Source organism: Guillardia theta (genome assembly GCF_000315625.1).
Source record: "Guillardia theta CCMP2712 unplaced genomic scaffold GUITHscaffold_273, whole genome shotgun sequence".
NCBI lineage: Eukaryota > Cryptophyceae > Pyrenomonadales > Geminigeraceae > Guillardia > Guillardia theta.
The window spans coordinates 6,789-26,556 of record NW_005434403.1 but is presented as its reverse complement, the minus strand read 5'-3'; the positions used below and the strand labels follow the sequence as shown (position 1 = coordinate 26,556).

At 52.4% G+C, this 19,768-nt stretch overlaps 4 protein-coding genes across 4 annotated transcripts; 2 read left to right on the top strand and 2 right to left on the bottom strand.

Annotated features, from left to right (window-relative positions):
• Positions 1 to 1,120: 1,120 nt before the first annotated feature.
• GUITHDRAFT_122008 (hypothetical protein) lies at positions 1,121 to 6,199 on the bottom strand (the record flags this gene model as incomplete). The annotated part of the gene is made up of 16 exons (XM_005818727.1): positions 1,121 to 1,258; positions 1,316 to 1,363; positions 1,411 to 1,458; positions 1,510 to 1,572; positions 1,622 to 1,678; positions 1,751 to 1,846; positions 2,356 to 2,436; positions 2,486 to 2,589; positions 2,637 to 2,769; positions 2,822 to 2,935; positions 3,036 to 3,189; positions 3,244 to 3,344; positions 3,442 to 3,840; positions 3,911 to 5,538; positions 5,593 to 5,695; positions 5,750 to 6,199. The coding sequence occupies 16 exons, from the start codon at positions 6,197 to 6,199 to the stop codon at positions 1,121 to 1,123; spliced, it is 3,717 nt and encodes a 1,238-aa protein (XP_005818784.1).
• A 2,338-nt stretch (positions 6,200 to 8,537) lies between these two features.
• On the top strand, positions 8,538 to 8,693 carry GUITHDRAFT_41614 (hypothetical protein; the record flags this gene model as incomplete). Its single annotated transcript, XM_005818726.1, has 1 exon — positions 8,538 to 8,693. A coding segment is annotated over one exon (156 nt), but the record flags the coding sequence as incomplete, so codon positions are not given.
• Positions 8,694 to 11,790: 3,097 nt separating this feature from the next.
• Positions 11,791 to 12,776, top strand: GUITHDRAFT_149055 (hypothetical protein; the record flags this gene model as incomplete). The annotated part of the gene is made up of 5 exons (XM_005818725.1): positions 11,791 to 11,954; positions 12,013 to 12,045; positions 12,096 to 12,372; positions 12,490 to 12,561; positions 12,693 to 12,776. 5 exons carry the CDS (start codon positions 11,791 to 11,793, stop codon positions 12,774 to 12,776), a joined length of 630 nt encoding a protein of 209 aa, XP_005818782.1.
• A 588-nt stretch (positions 12,777 to 13,364) lies between these two features.
• Positions 13,365 to 16,452, bottom strand: GUITHDRAFT_149054 (hypothetical protein; the record flags this gene model as incomplete). Its single annotated transcript, XM_005818724.1, has 17 exons — positions 13,365 to 13,512; positions 13,729 to 13,790; positions 14,140 to 14,295; positions 14,345 to 14,451; positions 14,509 to 14,572; positions 14,627 to 14,776; positions 14,834 to 14,878; positions 14,925 to 14,973; positions 15,024 to 15,105; positions 15,141 to 15,221; positions 15,268 to 15,379; positions 15,409 to 15,485; positions 15,531 to 15,621; positions 15,666 to 15,729; positions 15,947 to 16,044; positions 16,217 to 16,257; positions 16,422 to 16,452. The coding sequence occupies 17 exons, from the start codon at positions 16,450 to 16,452 to the stop codon at positions 13,365 to 13,367; spliced, it is 1,458 nt and encodes a 485-aa protein (XP_005818781.1).
• Positions 16,453 to 19,768: the final 3,316 nt, after the last annotated feature.

Below are 19,768 nucleotides of genomic sequence, written 5' to 3'. Positions count from 1 at the left end.
ATGCGTTGACAGCCACTGCTGCCCAGACGAGCTGTTGTACGGGCAATTACGCTTGTGATACGTCCAAGTCCACTCGTAAGAAATCGCAATCTACTCAGTTGATTGGTTGATGTTCATGCTTTTTCAGGTATCACTGAAAAAGAGTGTCTGATGACCCTCCTCAACGAGGCCGGCGCACCGTAAGCTTTCTGCAGTGAGCCAATGCAACTTTCATGACCCTGTATTTAGTCGAGAATTTCATAGCTAAGAACTATCGCTCTGTGCTCAATTCTCGCCTGTTGATCTATCTAAAGGGGTTCTCGCATATCAATCAGCAAACATCTTCGGTTGGATGTGAGTTGGTGTAATGCGAAGGGTAATATACGTGACCAAGATTCATCCCTACAACAACGTCCGGAAGCTCCGTCGGCACAACAGAAGATTTCGGATCATCGCGCTAGCTACGTAACCCTTATCCAACTAAGGCTTTCCCTCCCATCGCTGCAGATACAGATGGCTTTGCGTTTTCTTTGGAACTGAGCAAACCACCGTGGAGCAAGCTTGACGGCGGAGTGGGATGGGTGTAGTCAGGAGGCGGTGTACGGGGACCCTGCGTTTCATTGCCGTCCTCCTAGGAACTCCTTCATTGGGTGCCAGGGTGGAGGAGAAATGCGGTGTGACTGCAGTAAGAAACATGTTCTGCTTTAAGGGACGAGGACGACAGAGGAGCGGCTATGGAAATCGACGAGACAGAGCCTGTCCGCCTCCTCCAGCTTGCAGGAGCTCAATCTCTCAAGTAGGGCATGGTCGATTCCTGCTCGGCTCCTGCAAAGGGCACAGGTAGAAGTTCTCCTGGCTGACTGGCAGGGAGTGAGCTTGGTATGTTTAGCAGCTTTTGCGGAGCAAGTGTTGGTGGTTCAAACAAACAAACAAACAAACAAACAAACAAACAAACAAACAAACAAACAATCTCTCTCTCTGTCTCTCTCTCTCTCTCTCTCTGTCTCTGTCTCTCTCTCTCTCTCTCTCTCTCTCTCTCTCTCTCTCTCTCTCTCTCTCTCTCTCTCTCTCTCTCTCTCTCTCTCTCTCTCTCTCTCTCTCTCTCTCTCTCTCTCCCGTGCTTCATTTCACTTTCTTCCTGTCAAGAGGTCTTCGCCGAATCATGCTTGCATCTGTCTGTCTCATCAAAAATGGTCTCTAGAGTGACATCAGTTGCCTGATGAGCGATGAGCTTCGCGTACGGTCCAGTCGTGTTAGCAAGCAGATCAAAATGTTTGCCCTGGTCCAATCAGCTCAGTTTCAGCCATGAGAGAGATAACTTCTGATATCGCATCACCTCTTCAACAACCTCTCCTCCCGACATGACGACGATCTTGTCTGCATTCTGATGCAACATAAGCGCATGTTGGAGCACGACGGGTGCTTGCTTACTTTGATGGTTGACAGTCTGTGAGCCACGACAACAACTGTCCTTCCAACCTGCAGCAACACCTTCAGACATGATACCAAGAGCCGCATGTTCCAACAGACCATGAGGATGTCCAAAGCTTCTTGTACGAGCATCTCGCTTTGCGAATCAAGCGCGGACGTTGCCTGTCAGCTCAAGGATCAGCTGGAACAGGACAGCAAGAACAGCTTTCACCTCATCCAGGAGCAGCACGCTTGGGTTTGCAACCATGGCACGAGCTATCGCGATCCTCTGCCGAGGACGAGGGGAGAGGAAGAGGAAAATGCAAGAGATCAGTGTGAGATCAGTTAGATACAAGATCACCTGCTTCTGCCCGCCGCTCATCTGCGTTCCTTTCTCTCCGCATTGCGTCTCGAACTGGCCAGGAAATTCCATGATGAAGGTATGCGCGTTGGCTTTCTTGGAGGCCTCAATCACCTCCCCCTCCCCCGCGTCCTCCCTGCTAGCTGGTCAACTGGGTCCCTACATCAGATGCTCGACCTTCCGTATCGGATGTTCTCAAAGATGGAAGTGGCAAACAATATCTTACAACCTCCTGTTAATGTAACATCCTGCTTTCCCTTTGCGCTCAACCTCCTCTCTTCCTCCCTCCCTCCCTCCCTCCCTCCCTTCTTTCTCTAGCCTCTCCATCCTCTGCGGCTCTTTTCTGGGTTTCTCCTGTCTCGATCTCTATCTCCTCCCTCGCCCCCCCCTCCTCTTTCTCCTCCTTCCCTCCCTACTGGATCTAGTCCTCGCTCCTCGCTTCCTCCTCTTGCCTCTTTCTCTCTCTCTCTCTCCAAGCTCTCTCCATTGCTCCTTCCTCCCCCTCCTCTTGCCCTCTCTCTCCCTCCTTCGCTCCCCTTCTCCCTCTCCCTCTCCCTCTCCCTCTCCCTCTCCCTCTCCCTCTCCCTCTCCAACCCACTTCTTACCGGCTCCTGGCTGACAAGCCCCAAGTGCGACCGTAGCCACGACAAGTTGAGCTGCTTGATATCAACATCGTCTAGCAGGATCTGCCTAGTACTGAGCCTGTGCATCGCTCTCCTTCACCTCTACACTCACCTTGCCGCTATCAGGGTCGTAGAAGCGCTCGATAAGGGAGATGATGGTGCTTTTTCCGCTGCCCGACCCCCCGACAAGCGCTGATGTCTTCCCGGCAGGAATGGCTGATGGCCAGGAGGGTAAAGAGAATATCAGTACAGGAAGCACTCACTGAGATTCAGATTCTGCAAGATTTTCACGTCCGGACGAGCTGGGTAATTAAAGGATACATCCCTCAGCTCGATCTTTCCCGTTACACGTTGGAGTTTCTGGCCAGCAGGATCGTTAACATCGATCTTCGGCTCCTGTTGGTGTTGTAGATGCCATTAGCCTCCTTGTCTTCTCACAATCAGCTACCTGGTCGATCAGCTTGAAAATGGAAATCAGAGCAGGCTTTCCCTTGGCGATGTCTGGCGCGACTGCTCCAGCCATGCCAGCTGCCATGCCCAGAAACGTTACCGTGAAGAACACCTGACATGAGACTTGAGCTATCAAGCTGAAGTTGTTCAACATCCTTTTCAAACTCTCTCCTGCCCTCCTCTACAGCAAACAGATGCATCCTTGTCATTACCTGAAGCACATCCTTGAAAGAGTAGCCCTCGTGTTTCATCAGGTATGCTCCTCCTGCAAACCCGCAGTAGTAGAGGAAGAAGACGGTGAAAAGCGAAAAGCCCTGCCCGAGGCCAGCTGCCAAAGCTGTCTTCTGCTGTGCGCCATTTTCTGATCTGTCGACGAGTAACCGGTCATTCAATTGCTGAAACATTCATAACAAATCTTACTTGAGATTCTCCTCGTAAAGATTCTCGACTTGCTCCTCTGCTGAGAATGCAGCGACAGTCCGCAAACCAGCTACTGCTTCGCTCGCTATCGCTGTCGCGTTCTGCCAAGAAAACCAGGTCAATAGCACGAGATTGCTCATAAGTGATGCTACAAGTTGAAGCTTTCTCTAGACAGAGAACCTTACAGCCATCGCTTACCTCATAAGCAGCAGACAGGTCGCCACCAGAGCCCGCGATGAACTTCATTTGCAGCATATTGGCAGCAACCATCAGCGGGAACGTCGAGAAGCAGATCAGAGTCAGCATCCACCCTCGGATGAAAGCGATCGTCAGGGATATTGCCATGACGACCAGGTTTTGGATCATCAGGCCGATTGTGGATCCCACCGCATTCTCTACCAAGGAAGCGTCCTTTGCAAGCTTAGTCGTCAGGCTGCCGCTCGCATTCTCCGGGTAGTCGAAGAAGCCCACGTCCTGCCGGAGCACGGAGGCGAAGCACATTTTCCTCAGGCGCTGCGTGAGATGCTCGCCCATCACTCCGAAGGAGTAGAGTTGTAGAAACGAGTGCTTCAATATCATGGAGTCGGAGATCTTGAACTACTGCTACGGCTTCATCGGGTTGGCTGCTGTAGAAGCGAATGTAATGTCCGGCCGAAGAATTAGCAACCTGGTAGCACCAAATCTTTGTGTTATTCTCACTCAAACATTCACCACTCCACTGATGGGTGGCGAGGTATAGGCAGGATGCTCCGCAGCTCTTTGCATCCATGAAATAAGAGACTACAACCTTCTTGCCCGGATTGAAAGGATCTATGCCTTCTTTTTCCTGGCACAGACTGTAGCCCGCAAGCATCTCCGTCAGCAGAAGTGCAAGCACAGGATATACCGCTCCGTTCATGCAGGCTCCGACCGACCCCGTCAACGCCCAGGGGAAGAACTCTGGGCTGTTGAGCTTGAAGGCTCGCTTCAGGTAGCCCTTCTCTGCCTTCTGCTGTTCCTGATTGCTCATTTCCTTGAGTTTCACCTCAGGAGACTTCACTGCTGTTGATGAGCCCTGCGCCACGTCGTTTGCGGGCATCTTCTTCTCTGCTGTTGCCGAAGCCCCTCCAATCGCTGCCTCTCCTGCCACCATCTGCTTCGAGACGAGCTCCCGGTAGAAGCCGTCTTCCTTTGCATAAAGCTCCTCATGCGTGCCCTCTTCGACGATGGTTCCCGTCTTGAACACACAGATCTTGTCCGCATTGCGGATGGTTGACAGGCGATGAGCGACCACCACGACGGTCCTCCCTTCCATGAGGTTGTCCAGCGCGTCCTGTACGAGCTTCTCGCTCTCCGAGTCCAGGGCCGACGTGGCCTCGTCCAGCAGGAGCACGTTGGGATTGGAGATGACGGCGCGCGCGATCGCGATCCTCTGCTTCTGACCGCCGCTGAGCTGCGTCCCCCTCTCCCCGCACAGCGTATGATACGTGTCCGGAAGCCCGGCGACAAACAAGTGAGCGTTGGACGCCACGCATGCCTTCTTGATCTCGTCCATCGTGGCGTCGGGCTTGCCATACTTGATGTTCTCCGCAATTGAGACCGCGAACAGGATCGGCTCCTGGGACACGATGCTCAGATGCTCGCGGAGCCACTTCACGTTGAGAGTTCGCAGGTCTCTCCCGTCCAGCATGACCTGCCCTTCGTCCGGGTCGTAGAAGCGAAGCAGCAGCTGGATCACAGTGCTTTTTCCACTTCCTGAGGCTCCGACTAGGGCTGCCGTTTGCCCAGCTGCGATGTTGAGGTTAAGGCAGGTGAAGATCGGAGCATCGAGACGAGCTGGGTAGGTGAAGGCAACGCCCTTGAGGCAGAGATCACCTTTCACGCCAGCTGGCTTGTCACCTGACGGGTCTTGGATGTCAATGGGAGGCTTGCGGTCGATGATATCAAAGATTTTCTTGGCCGACGCCTGGCCCTTCATGAACGCCTGCACACATGGCCCCACCTGACCGAGGCTGAATCCTCCCAGCACTATGGCGAAGAAGACCAGCATCACATCTCCGGCCGAGTAGAGCAACCCTGTTCGGCTGTTGGTTATGCCATGCGATATCAGCCAGCTCCCAAACCAAAGCCCTAGGGCGTAGGGCAAAAGAGTAGTGCTTAACACGACTCCCATTCCCAGCGCGTTTGTGCGAGCCCTCTTGATCCCCATGTCTAGCGCCTCGTCCAGGTTCGAGCAGAACCTCTGGTTCTCTCGTTCTTCTCCTCGCAGAGAGGCTACGGTCCTGATCCCCGTGATGGCCTGCTCAGCGACAGCTCCTGCTCAGCCAAGGCCCGTCAGCACACTCACCCACCAACAAGCTCGCTCCACACCTGCAGAGCGGTATGCGTGTTCTCCTTTGGAAGCAATCCCTGCGAGATTCTTGGCCATCCAAGCCCCGGCCCCGGCCAGCAGCGGCAGACAGGCACAAATCACCTGCAGCTTCGCAGTCAGTTGGGAGCTTGTCAACGACCACTGCTTCAAGCTCACCAACGCCATCTGCCACCCTTGCCAGAAGCCCAGCGCAATGCCAATGATAAAAGTGGACATGTTGTGCACGAAGAGCACGGCTTTCTCGCCGATCGCTCCCTGCACGTTGGAGCAGTCGCGTTCGATCGACGTGGTGATCTCTCCGGTCTTCTGAGTGTCAAACCAGGCGATGTTCTGCCTCAAGATGGCCTTCACGTACTGCCTTCTCAGCCGAGACCCCTGGTTTGCAGCGGCCAAGAGCATCGAGCCGTTGGAGATGGAGCCACACACGAACAGGCCAAGGCTGATCCAGAGGAAGTTGAGAGCAGCTTTGTTGACCTCCTCGGCAGATTGCGATCCTGCACCGAACCCCCCGTCGATGAGGTCCTTGAAGTAGAGGGTGAACACAGGGAGCGCTGCACCAGTTGCAACAGAGCCGATGAGGGATACGACGATAAGAAAGCGGTCCATCGCACTAGCAAAACGGAAGAGAGCAAGGAAGGATGTTTTCCCTTGGTTTTCACCATCACTTTCTTTCGCAGAGGATGTTTCAACTTCGTAAGATGTTTCAACAACTTCGTCCCGAGTCAACACAGGATTGACATTCGACTGCTGCATGTTGCTGTGAGTCGTCAATGATTGAGCTCTTGTGACAACATCTGTTCCTTTTGAATTCGTGATACCTCCAAAAAAAGAAGCAGGACACCCTGTAGACTCCGTGATTACCAGGGGTGGGGTAGATGGGGCAGGGATAGGTGGGTGGGGGTGAGGGGAGTTTCAAAAATGGTCACTAGTACGGACTAAGGACAGGGTGTGGTTCGCCACCCCACCCCTCGCATGTTTCTGATGTCATACACACCCACACTACTCGCTTCATTCACTAGGTTTCCTCTTAGTCAAATCGACCTCACCCCTATACATGGTCAACTTGCTGACCCACCCCGGTGTCCCTCAGGGAAGAGTTTGGAGGAGTTTACCCCCTCGACGCGTAATGGAAACATGGACGTGCTGATTTGAGAAGGGGAAGGAGATGGTGGCTCAGTTCCCTGCTGCCTGAGACCGAGACCCAACTGAGGAGGGAGAGCCTTCCTGGGGGATGCCGGCCAGGACTCCGGGAGAGGCGAAGAGGAGGAGGGAGGAAGAAGCGCTCGTAAGGAGAGGAGACTAATAGTTCTTGGGATCTAAAGATTGTGTTGTAAGATTATCTACACTCTTGCCCTCTCCTTGCTCGTTACACCCGGAAACAGAAACGGTGTTTTCGATAAAGCCAACGAGCCACAAGGTAGTATCCTGATCGACGAAGCCGAACAACACCTCAATATGCTGTTGTATTTTCACTTATCACGGTTACGCAGGCTGGTCTTGGGCGCGGCAGCTCCGACCAGAAAGAAAGTTTCTCCATCCCATGGACCCACCATTACGAACAGTTGGCTGTTTTTATGATGCTCAAGTCATGATTGAAGTAAACAGAGAGAGAAACAAACGAATCTGCTTGCTCTTTCTCTACAAGAACTCTCCAGCCTTCTCCGAGCTCCCTGTCCGCCGATGATCCTTGCTCGAATTACTTCGCTCCAGTGACATCGGAAAGACACGTCAACGACTGCATGGTCACTGTCCCAAGTTCGCTCTTGGGAGGAAGACTCTATCATCATTCTGAATCACAACAAAACAAGGACCGCCGCATGGCTTCCGATCCGATTATCATGACATGGATTTAACTTAACTTTGAGTAAATCTTTTCAGTAAATCTTTTGAGTAAAAATAATATCAGTTGCTGCTCGTTTGTCATGGTGAAGGTGAAACTTTTGATCAAGCGTGAAGGTGAGGGAAGGGGAGGAGGGTAGAGGACAGGAGGAGACAGGACATGAGAAGGAGGAGGAAGGAGAGAGAGGGAGGGAGGAAGGGAGGGAGAGGGAGAGGGAGGGAGAGGGGGGGGGGGGGGAAGGGAGCAGGAGCAGGAGCAGGAGCAGGAGCAGGAGCAGGAAAAAGGAGCAGGAGCGGAGAGGAGAGTAGAGTAGAATAGAGGAGAGTAGAGGAGCACGAGCACGAGCACGAGCAAGAGAGAAGAGTAAGGAGAAGAGCAGAGAAGACAGGAGAAAAGAAGATACAGGAGGAAGGAGGAGGAGAAGGAAAGGAGGAGATGAAGAGGTAATTGCAAGGGATGGGATGTAAGGCCGGGTGAAAAGGAGAAAAGACAGGAAGAGTACAAGTTCAGAATACGAATGGTTCAAGCGGTGTATGCTACGAACAATCTGCTTGTAAGAGGGTAAGATGCCGTTGTAGTAGGAACAGATTGAATGTTTGAGAGGTAGCATGCCTGTTTGTGTGCAATGAGTGAAAACAGCAGCCTGGAGTTGGTGAACTGAAGCATGAATGTTGAGCAGAACTTCAGAAGTGATCTGTACTGGCCAACAGGCAAGGGCAAGTTCAGATGCAGTCAGAGAAGGATGCCCCAGCCTTGCAGTGGCTGCAATCCATAAAGAACAAATACGCGAGCATACGAGGATTTGACTCCTCTCCCTCAAAGAGGCCTGGCGGCATGAATCCAAACATTTTCTTCGATGCCGTCGGCCGTCGTGACCTGGAGTACGCCCGTCGGATCCTGATGGAGGACGGCGATGTCAACATCAGGAACTCGAGCGGGGCGACCTTGTGCCATGTCGCTGTCAAATCTGGAGACATTGAAATGCTCAAAGTCATCCTGCAGTTCAGACCTGGTCATTCGTTTCTCAGCTCTAACGCATCTGCTCAGTGCTGACACTCTCTGACAGACGTGAACTTGAAAGACAACGAAGAGGTCGGGGCGAGCACAGCCTTACACGCAGCGACGCTGTTGGGGGAGCTCGAGATGGTGAAGGAGCTCATGGGGGCCGGGGCCGACCCCCGTGTACAGGACAAGGAAGGCCGGACCGCTCTGCACATCTGTGCTATGAAGGGGTATCTGGAGATAGCGGAGTTCTTGATTGACACATGGTGAGATGCTCTGATTGTATCTGGCCTACCCTCTTACAGGCATGTTGGTAGCAGCATAGAGGATGAAAGCTTGCCGATTGGCGAAAGGCTGGTAGATATGAAGGACAACCAGGGCAAGACTGCGTACTACTGGGCAAAGGAGAACGGATACAACGCAATCACATGTGATCGTGATGATTTGTAATCCCTCCCTGATTGCTACCTGACACACACCAATATAGCTCTTCTTCCACCCATGGTGTATGATGTCTACGGGCAGATGGAGCTGAGGAATACAAACACCAAGGTTTTCTCTTCTGCTGGGAAGTGATTGTGTTGATGGGATTTCAAACGCAGATATTTGACCCTTCCAAGAAGAAAAAGGCCAAGAGCGCCGACAAAAAAGCAGGTTTGTCAGTGTTCGAACCTGAAGGAGGTTATTAGTCACCTTGCTTATAGGGAAAGATGGGAAAGGGAAAGGAGGCGAGAAGAAGAAGAAGAAGAAATGAAAGTTGAGTCTGCACGGAAACGCGCAATAAATCTTTAATCTATCAGGGTGTTGGCTCCATCGTGAAGGGACCACAACGCAAGTTGAGAAGAGGCTGTGAAAGACCCGACAACGGTTCTTCAAAGGACAAAAAGTGATCCCTCGATCAATGGGCAGATGTTGACGCTGTCAAGTAACTACGGAATGGGAACTTGTGCTGTACTTTCAACCACAGAGCTGACGAGGGTCACGATGAATCCATGGAAGGCTTGTCGTGTATGGAGATCTGAGAGTGCTTCCGTTTCTTGTAACCCCGATCACCAAACGAACATGCTGGGAGCGCCTTGTACGGAGAGATCTCTGTGGTAAGTTGTACTTTGCCGGGAGCTTGCCATACATGCTCTGAAGTCCATAGGATGTAGCTTCTCGGCATGCTGGTCATGTCGTTGGGAGGGAGGAGAGGGGGAGGAAGGAGACCCCTTCGTATGCTGACGCGAATGAAAAAGACACGACAAGGAGGTGAATGGCAGAAGGGGCCGAAGAGGTCGAAAAGGAGGCGCAGCAGAGGTCCTTCTACTACACGTTCCAATTACCCCTCCGTAGAAGATTTCGAAGGAGTTTTTATGGGGTAGGGTAGTCAGCGACAAGAAGATTTGAAAACACAGCGATCGGAATCTGATGATGCGAGTGGCTGCCAGTCAATGATGAAAAAGCAATTTTTCGATAATTGCGAAACGGAGATAACCTCCATTGAGGGTTGCATATGCGATGAGGCCATTTCAAGACTTCAAAATAGAGCTTTTCAATTCTTTACCCTTTATTTATGACAAGCAAGAATCCCAAAAAGATGCTTTTGATGACTTTTATGATAAATGATTGCGAAACGTTGCGATCTTTAGAGGCCGATCATTACTCGTTTTATGGGTACCGGGTCCTTTTGCGCAATTTTCTTTGTTCCATCTAGGGTGGGTCCAGACATCCCGCGGTGCACCAGGCGGGATGCCAGGCTTACACGGAAATCCGCCCTCCTCTGTAGACTATATCATCGGTACCTCTGACCTCCCATCACCGACCCCTTCCTTCCTCCCAGTTCCTTCCCCTTCGACCCTCCTCGCCTCGCCTCTCCTTGCAGCTTGTCCCATTCCTGCTCTGCCATCCCCTTAGCGATCTCCGGCACCTTCGAACTTCCCTCCTTCTTTTCGAACTATCCTGCCCTCCTGCCCCTCGTCGTTTTCCTCGTCGATTTTCACTTCCTTCCACAAATTCTTGTTTCATCTCCCATGACCGGTTCGTGTACCACGTTCAGCATCTCTGCTCCCAAGTCATTCAAACTCGAGCTCAAGAAAACAGTTTTCCACCTCAACAAAGAGCAAGAGGCTTATTTGGAAGCAATGCAAACTCGCGACGGCAGTGGGGCAAGTGTACGAGTGGCGATCGAGGATGGTGCCTGCTATGAGAGCATCATGGCAGCAAGGAAATCTGTCGCAGGGAAGAGAATAGCTCCCTGCTTACCTCCAACGTGGAGAACAACAACACAATGCTCTGCCAAGGATGTTACGGAAGTTGCAAACACGTTGCTGTCATCGAAAGGAGTAGAAACACTTTACCTCCGATCAACCTGATTGTAGCTTTCTTATCTCTCGTTAACAATTCGAATCCTTGTTGTACTATATTGATCTCAAATTTCATCTGAATTGTCTGTAATACAATCAAACTTCATACAATCAACAATCGTGACTGAACCCCCGGCTGGGCAAACCGCTGTAAAACTGGTCCCGTACCATCAAGGCACCTGACTCTGTCCGCTCGGACGCTGGCTGCGTCGCTGCGTCCGATCACACCGTCACTCCTCTAGGAGAACCTTTCAAGTTTGAACGTGCACCTCTGACTCAATATCCGAGCTCTGCGAAGGTGAGAAGCTATGGTCTTCTCTTGTCGTCACGAACGTGAAGGCAGCACTGAAGGCTCTGATGGCCGCCTACCGTACTGCTACCGCCTCCGGGGGGCGTGCAAGAGGCATGATGAACCTCGAGCTCGTCAGCCTCAAGGCTCATACTGCCCCCCAGCATGCCTGTAGTGCTCGGAAGGTATCAGTTAAGTTTGGGGGACAGCAGTCGGCAGGATTGGGTTTGGTTCTCGCTGTCTTTCTCTTCTCGCCGTTTGGCCTGTGCGACAGTGTCAGGGTCAAGCCTCCTCGATCGGACTCTCCTGATTGTCCTCGTAATGATTTTTAACTTAACTTTGAGTAAAGGACGCTCGGAAGGCCCCGCCGGGCCCAGCCGCTATGCGGCCGGCCGGCATGCCATGATGCCCGGTGCCGGCCGGCCCCGGCTCAGGCCGCCCGGCCGCCGGGCTCTGGCCGGGCCCCGGGCCCGGCTCTCAGGAGAGGCCCCGGCTCTGGCCCCGGCTCCCGGGGTGTGGTCAGTGGGGAGATGAGGGATACATTGAGCTCATAACGGCGAGTTGCACAATGGCGAGTGGTTTGAACTGAGGGAAGGAGGAGGAGAGGAAGAGGAGGAGGAGAATTTGATTCATCCTCGTCGAAACTCCTTCGTATCATCAGCATCTTGATACATCAGTGAGCTCAAGATATCTGCAAGCAGGGTTCTTTTTAGCTTCCTCCATGACGCTGTTAGCCATGGCGGAGACAAGGAGCAATACGAGAAGGGAGAAGAATCAAGTGACCTGTCGAGCGCATCTGCTGCTGTGGGGAGAGAAGAGCAAGCCGTTTGTCATGACGGGAGGTCGAAATGAGATGAAACAAGCGCAGGTCGATTTCTTGAGAGGGTGAGAATCATTTGTTGTATCAATGGGTCTTTTTCTGATACACTATGAACCTTTGAAGGTTTTCAGATTGTCTTACATCTCCAAAGAAAAGGTGTTGTCATCTATTTGATGTGATCCAGCTCTGCTGATGCTCGATTGCAGTGACATCGAGCCGCGGTCTCCGATCTGTGAAGCATGCAGGAATGCTTTCTACGTCTTAGGGGAGGAAAACAGGGCCCTTCTTGCAACAGGAAGCGAGGATCTGCAGAGGGTTGAGCAAGGAGGAAGGATGGGCAGCGAAAGAGCAGATGAAGGAGAGATGAGAGTGTCAGCAGCAAGGTTGATCATCTACCTCCGTGAGCTCATGCATGTCGAGAGTCAATGCCAGAGGGTCATGCAAACTGCATCTGGGAACACGATGGGGTCGGAGGTGTTGCGGGTGAGGACAATCAAGTCTTAGTCTTGTTGTTGAGCATCGAGTTGTTCTGTTTGTTGCTGATGACGCTGCTGGATGTGAAATCGTCAAGTTCTTTCTGTTGCTGAGAATGTCTGACAGGTGTTGAGATCTTGTCACAACACACTAGAGGAACTTTCGTTGCGATTCTCCATCATAGTCTCCCACATCATGGTGACGTTGTCCCGTCCGCTGCTCCAACGGTTAACGCATGGCGGCAGGAGCTGGATACTGGAAACGAAGCCCTCCACAGCATCGTACTGACCTTGCCCAGCCGCGTGTCTGCTCTGACTTGTTCCTTACAGGTAGCAAACAGGGTTACACAGGTGGGACAGACTCTACAGTACAACCAGCAGTGTCTGTCTTGCAGGATGGAGGCTGTGCGGTGATGGTGCTGGTAGAAGACATGTTCTTGTCGATGAAAGAAGTTGTGAGATAACATCTGCAATCCGACTCGCCTCTCTCTCTCTCTCTCTCCTCCCAGAAACATGTCACCCTTCTACCCTACCCTCAACATATCTTTACTGTACACTTGCCCTCCTTCTCTTATCGTCCTCGTCCTCGTCCCCTCGTCCGCGTCCTCGTCCTCTACCATGAGATCGAGAGCGGGTTAGCAAGCGTCTCTGTCCTCGCATGGAAAGAAGTGTGCAGCAGACGGCAGGAAGGCTCCGAATAAGGAGACGAGGATACAACCTGTCAACCCCACATCAGCCTCCTCCTGCTCCTCGCTTCTCTCTCCTGCTGCTGCTGCTGCTGCTCCTCCTCCTCATCATCATCATCATCATCATCATCATCATCATCATCATCCCTCTTCCTCCTCATCATCTTAATCCTCCTTCTCTTCCTCCAGCTACTCCTCCTCCCTCGCACCTTCTCCTCGCACCTCTCCCCTCCCTCTCAAATCGTGCCTTTGCATCCTTCCCATCACTGTTCCTCATCGTCCTCTCATCCGGCTCACCCCAACCCAGCTTCATTCCTCAGCATCTAGCCCAGCTCAACCTCAGCTGCTGCTTCACCTCCTGGTAGATTCTCTTGACATCCGGGTTCTCATGCGGCGGACGTTCTGACTGGCCGTTACGGAAAGTCTCCTGCACCCTGAGAAGCCTTTCCTTCGGGGCCTCCTTGCTGTTGGCAGAGCATGAGGGATGTGCGAGGAGGAGAGGAGCAGGAGTAGAAGCTGAGAAGGAGCAGGAGCAGAAGCTATGCAGGAGAAGGAGCTGAGGAAGGGTAAGAGCAGGAGCAGGAGCAGGAGCAGGAGCAGGAGCAGGAGCAGGAGCAGGAGCAGGAGCAGGAGCAGGAGCAGGAGCAGGAGCAGGAGCAGGAGCAGGAGCAGGAGCACACGTTGACTCGTCGGGACGTATTTGTCCTCCTCCGTTGACGCACCCGCTGGGACAAGCCATAACCTGGCAGGAAGGCGAGAAAGGAAACAATGAGTGAGAAGAGAAGTAAGAGCAGGAGGGAATGGAGACGAAAGAGGAGAAGCAGAAGAAGCACGTGGAGCAGGAGGAAGAGCAGTGACAGGAATAGTGCACAAGGAGACAACGGGGAGGACAGAACACGAGCAAGAGCAAGAGCAAGAGCAAGAGCAAGAGCAAGAGCAAGAGCAAGAGCAAGAGCAAGAGCAAGAGCAAGAGCAAGAGCAAGAGCAAGAGCAAGAGCAAGAGCAAGAGCAAGAGCAAGAGCAAGAGCAAGAATAAGAGCAAGAATAAGAGCAGGGTCAGATCAGGAGGAAGTAGGGGAGGCAAGCATCACCTCTATGTAATGGTATGCGCATCCTTTGCTCGACTTGATCTGTCGGATGATGTTCTGAATGTTGCGGAAGCCGTAGCAGCGCGCAAACTTGAGGAGGGGAGTCTTGTTGTCCCGCTGGTCGAAGAGCACCAGCTCATGAAAGTCGCTGTTGCGGACCTGGGGAGCAGGAGCATGAGAAGAGAGAAGCGTCCGCAACAGCTCTGACCTGTTTCCAAACACAGTTGATTGGGGGGGAGGAGGAGGAAGAGGAGGAGGAAGAGGAGGAGGAGGAGGAGGAGGAAGAGGAGGGGTCTTCAATTTGCATCTCAACATCTGCACTCTCACGTGAGAATCTTCAGCTTCTTCTCTTCTCATCCTTCTCAGACTCACCGTCAGACGCCTCCGTCACCCTGACGTCCTTGCCGAAGATCTGCCTTGCAGCGTGCACAAATACCTTGAAACCATCTCCATCACTGACTTCCTACTTCTTCAGACCTCCAAGACTTACCTCCTTGGCAAAGTTCCCAGAGGATCCATGTACTCCGAAGAGGTTGTTGGTGACAGCCTGCTGACTCATCGTTTCTCCGAAGACGTTCTCTATCGAACCCTCCTGCACTTCCAAGAAGTTGATGCCTTTCCTTGCTAGCAGATCAAGGATCTGCAAACAAGGACGAGGTGAGGAGAGGAGAGGAGTTTGATGTTGAGAAAGTTCAACCTCTGCAGATGTGAGGACGAGGTCGACTTCGCGGCTGTTTGAGTCCTGGGACAACCCATCAAGTCAACGTCACCTGCAGCCTCCTCCTGACCTGCTCTATGAAGTCATCGCGAGAGGCTTCCAACTTCTTGTCGAAGCACCTGAGAACGAACATGTGAGTCAGGCAAGGCGAGGTCAGAGCAACACTCACGGCATGAGACAGACGTGATAGATGCTGGAAGGCTTCACTCCCAACCTCCTTGCAAACATCTGCTTGACAAGGGTGCCTGCTGCTGTTCAGACCTCAGCTCGTCGCCAAATGATTCACCTGAGATCTGCTGTGGAGACTTGACGGAGGAAAGAAACGGAAGCGCCGAGTGCTGTGTTTTCTCAGCATAACAAACCCATCCTGATGACTGTCGTCAGCGCTCTGGTTGACAAAGAGCCTCATCAACCTGGGCATGCAGAAGCAATCACGGGAGTTTTCCTTTCTGCTGTGAGCCGATGAACAAATTCTTGACATGATTCCACGAGAGAAAGATCGCGAAAGAGTGATATGTCAAGAACCTGAACCTCGCTCACTTCTCAACACTCACAGCAACATTCATGCTGCTCACAGAGATCGCTCCTAGCTGTTTGAACACAGTTGAAATCCTCGCAAGAGCGGATGGACCTATCCCACCTCAACAATCCTTGCTGATGTACCTTGTACCCTCACCGGAGATGTTGTATTGGGTTGCAACAGAGGCCCAGGCTTGCGGAGAAACAGAGACAACAATCTTGATGTCATTGAGTTTGTTTTCTACCACCTTACAACTCGAATCAAAACAGTCGATCCGGACAAACAACTCACTGAGAGAAATTCATCGACAGATTGCTGCGTGATCAAGACACTCTCAGCTGATGTTATGCACCCGCTGAAAACAAGATCAATATCGAGACCATTCCTCCTCCTCCTCCCTCTGCCCCCTCCTCCTCCTCCTCCTCCTCCTCCTCCTCCTCCTCCTCCTCCCTCTTCCTCCTGCTTCTCATCCCTCCTGTTCCTCCATCCTCCTCGTCCTCTTCCCCCTCCCTCCCTCTCTCTGCCACTCCTCCTGCCCCTTTTCTTCGCACTCGCTCCACCGTCAACCTCACCTGCATGCTAGACAATCATTCAACGTGATCTTTGCAGGTTTGAGCTGAACTTTCGACCCATCCCCGTGAACTTCCGAGTAAGTTCCATTCTCTTCCAGCTGCCCAAAGGAAAATCACTCCTCATTCACCTCCATCATCAGACATCTTTGCATCTCCTCTCCCTCCATCTCCTCTCCCTCCATCTCCTCTCCATCCATCTCCTCTCCATCCATCTCCTCTCCATCCATCTCTCCATCCATCTCCTCTCTTTCATAAGACAGCATGTCATACTTGAATGGTCAAGGTGCCGCCCTTCCCGCTCTCCTTCACCCCTGCAGGCTTGTCAACGCTGTGAAGCAGCAAGCTTCGGCACAACCTGACTCGACGGGCTTGATACAAGCTTGAGAGGGGGTGATATAGTCGTCCAACCCTGGGGCCAGCGCGAGTGAGGCAGGATGGAACGGTTGAGGGAGGGAGCTTGAGGGTAAGAGGTTACCTGTCAACTTGAGAGCTGAAGAAAACTCCATGGAACCGTGTTGTTCCTTAGTGAACGTTAGACGAGGATATTTTCAGTCTTATACCTCCAAATAAGCATGCGTCCTCCCTTCCTCCCATTCCGTCTCCCCCTTCCTTTTCATTTCCTCTTGCTTGTCATGCCTTAAATTCCCATCCACTCCCGCTTCTAAAATGTTTCTATCCTCTCGGTCCAACCTCTCATCTGCTCTGAGTCCTCGCTTCCCCTCTTCTCTACTGCCCTCTCCTCATCTCACCTCCCTTCCCTCTTCCTCCTCCTAATCTTCTTCTTCTTCTTCTTCTTCTTCTTCTTCTTCTTCTTCTTCTTCTTCTTCTTCTTCTTCTTCTTCTTCTTCTTCTCCTTCTTCTTCTTCGTCCTCCTCCTCCTCCTCCTCCTTCCTTCACTGCTCTCTTCGCCTCTTCCTCCTCGCCCTTAGCTTTTGCGCATTCTTGTCTCGAGTCTGGTTCTCCACCCTCACAAACTTGGACCCCTACCCCTTCTTCATACCTCAAGCACCCCCTAAATTCACTATGGGTATCCCCCATTTCCCTCCCTATACCCCACCTACTGTCAGCCGACAAAGTTGGTTGCGCCGCACTGCACTTGTGGCTGCACTCAGCCTCAGTGTCACTGTCAACTGGGCCCCGAGACTCCGGGACCCGGCGGGACTCCCGGACCGGGATCGGACCGGGACCGGGGACCGGGCCGGGCACTGCGGTGGCAGTCACTGGCTGTCAGTGTCGTCACTGTCGTCACTGTCATGTAAAGAGAGTCATGTACCCTCACGGTCCTGTCCCCGAGTCCCGGTCCTGTCCTCAGTGTCGTCCACGTAAATCGCCGGATATTGTGACTCCGGGGCCTGGGAATTTTTTTTTCGCCTGGGAAACACCAACAATCCATGCTATTTTTGAGAATTTCAAATTTGCCAATGAAATTTGAAGTAGTCAGGCAGGAATGTTAACAGGAGTACCATGAAGGTTTACTCAACATACCAATCAACCTCTAGTCAAATTTAGCTTATTTTTAAGCGTTTTTACTTATTTTAAGCACTTTTTGTTTCCCAATTGCCAAAAGAGGATTGTACGCTTCCCGTGGCCGCAATGCCGTGGCCATGCGAAGTATGCAAGGTGAAGGAGGAGGAGGAGGGGAGGAGAGGGAGAGGAGGAGAGAGGAGGAGAGAAGGGAAGGAAGAGTAAGCGGGGGCGAGGAGGGCAGCGGAGAGGAGGAGATGCAGGTCAGGAGATGCGGGAGCAGAAATTGAGGAAGCAGAGTTATGCTGGGGGAATCGGGAAAGGTTACAGTGAAGCGTAGTTCATGATTGAGCAGCAGAACGAGGGCTGAGATCCTTCATGCGTGCATCACTAAGAATTTTGTAGCTCATCGTAGAGGTGGATAGCGACGACGCCAACAAATGCGTGAGTGGCTTCGCCTTTCGCTCTTGTGATCCCCCATGACCGCGCGTACTCAGGCGGTATACTCTTTCTTTCAACTTGTCTTACCTGAGCATGCGTCATGATCTCACCTGATGATATCTATCTCATCTTGTCGCTCAATGCAGGGAGTGAGTCAATATGTCTTTGAATGGCAGAAACTGACTAGAATGCTTGAATCGTACCGATCTCGCCACTGTGTATTTCCTGACTGTATGATCAGGGGGTAAGTGAATTCTGAGATCTCTTCTCCTTTCTGTGATGTTTGACATGCTATCATCTCTTCTCCCCTATTCTCCCTCTCCTCCCCTCTCCCTCCCCATCCCCTCCCCACTTCCCCTCCCCCTCGCCCCCTCCCCCCCCCCCCCCCGTTCCCCTCCTCCCTTGCCTCCTCCGCTCTCTTGGACTCATTGACGGATCTGAAAATGACTTGCTCGGCAGCTGGTAGCTTTTTGTTCTTGACATCCAGCAAGATGTTTACTGACTGTTTCACAATCTCCTGCCTTCATTGTCACAAACTTCCTTCATGTGCAGAATGTAAGGAAGTAAATCTTGTCGTGTTCACATTCTGACATGTCGTTTTGGTTTTCAGTGGGTAATCAAATCAAGTTGTTCGAATTTCTTTGTGCCTGACATTCGCTCGTGTTTCAACTTTCACGTCCTCCCGGCTGCTAGTGTTGTGTAAGTTTGTTCGGATGTTCAATCTTGCTCACTGACCCATGAATCTCAGAATGTGAGTTTTGAATGTGATGAATCAACAGCTTTCTGAATGTAATTTGGTTTGTCTTGCCTCGGTTGGACTCGCTGCTTCCCTCCCTCAGTGTGTGAGTTGATCATGACGATCTCGTCCGTTCTCCTCCTCCTCCTTATCTCCCTCATGCCAGGCGCGAGGACATGGACTGCTAGTCTACGAAACTTTCGCTTGCATCCAGTGCAAGGACAGAGACGCGAAGAGCAGGAAAGACATTGTTTCCCTCCTGTCCCTTTCGCCATCATCCTCTCCTCATTGTATCATTCCCATTGTCTCCCTTCCTGCTGCCCTCCCTTCGCCAGCATCCCTCGGTTCCTTCCGTTCTTCCCGCTTCTCACTCTAACCCTCAGGCTTCCTCCCTCCCTTCTTACTCTCGTCCTCCTTCTCCGCTCCATCATTTTCCTCCCCTCCCCTGCCTCGAGTCCGGCAGCCAGTCTGACGGCGCTGGGCAGATGGGAAGGCCGTGGATTCTTGTGGACATTGTTCGGAGGCAACAGGACTTGTAAGAACTGCGGCAAGTCAAAGTCGCAGCATCTGTACGGATACTGCGAGCAGAGCGAGCTGTCGAAGAGGCAGAAGAGGCTACGGGAGGAAGATCAGCAGCGTTACGAGGAGAAGGAAGAGCACCACGAGCGGTCCAACGAGCCCTCACCGAACGGTGTGGAGGGCAAGGGGGAGGAAGAGAAGTCGGGCGACGTGGGAGGGTCCTCTGCTACCTGTCAGGTGGGCTGTTTGCGCTAGTTGAGCTCGATTTGACATCTGGCGAGCAGGAGGAGGAGGAGAAGGAGGAGAGGCCGACTAAACGCGCAAGGGTGAATGGATGTGGAGTTGAGCAGGGGAAGGAAGAAGGGGTCCCGCTCCTCTGCTCCCCGACCCTTGAGATGACGTACTAGCAGAGCAAAGCTGAGGACGACGATGAAGGGGGCAGCTCTCCAGTCCTCAACGCTGGCGCAGAGACAGAGGTAACTCGCTCCTCCTCCGTTGCTCGGTGCTATGCTGAGTCGCGATCCAGGGCATTCAGTTTCTGAAGGACGACCCTTCTGACCTGTCTTGATGCAGCGACGAACGCTAAGGTAAAACAATGAGGAGGAGAGGAGAAGACAAGACACATTCTCTGTGCACGAGGGACAGCAGGCCCGCGATCAAGT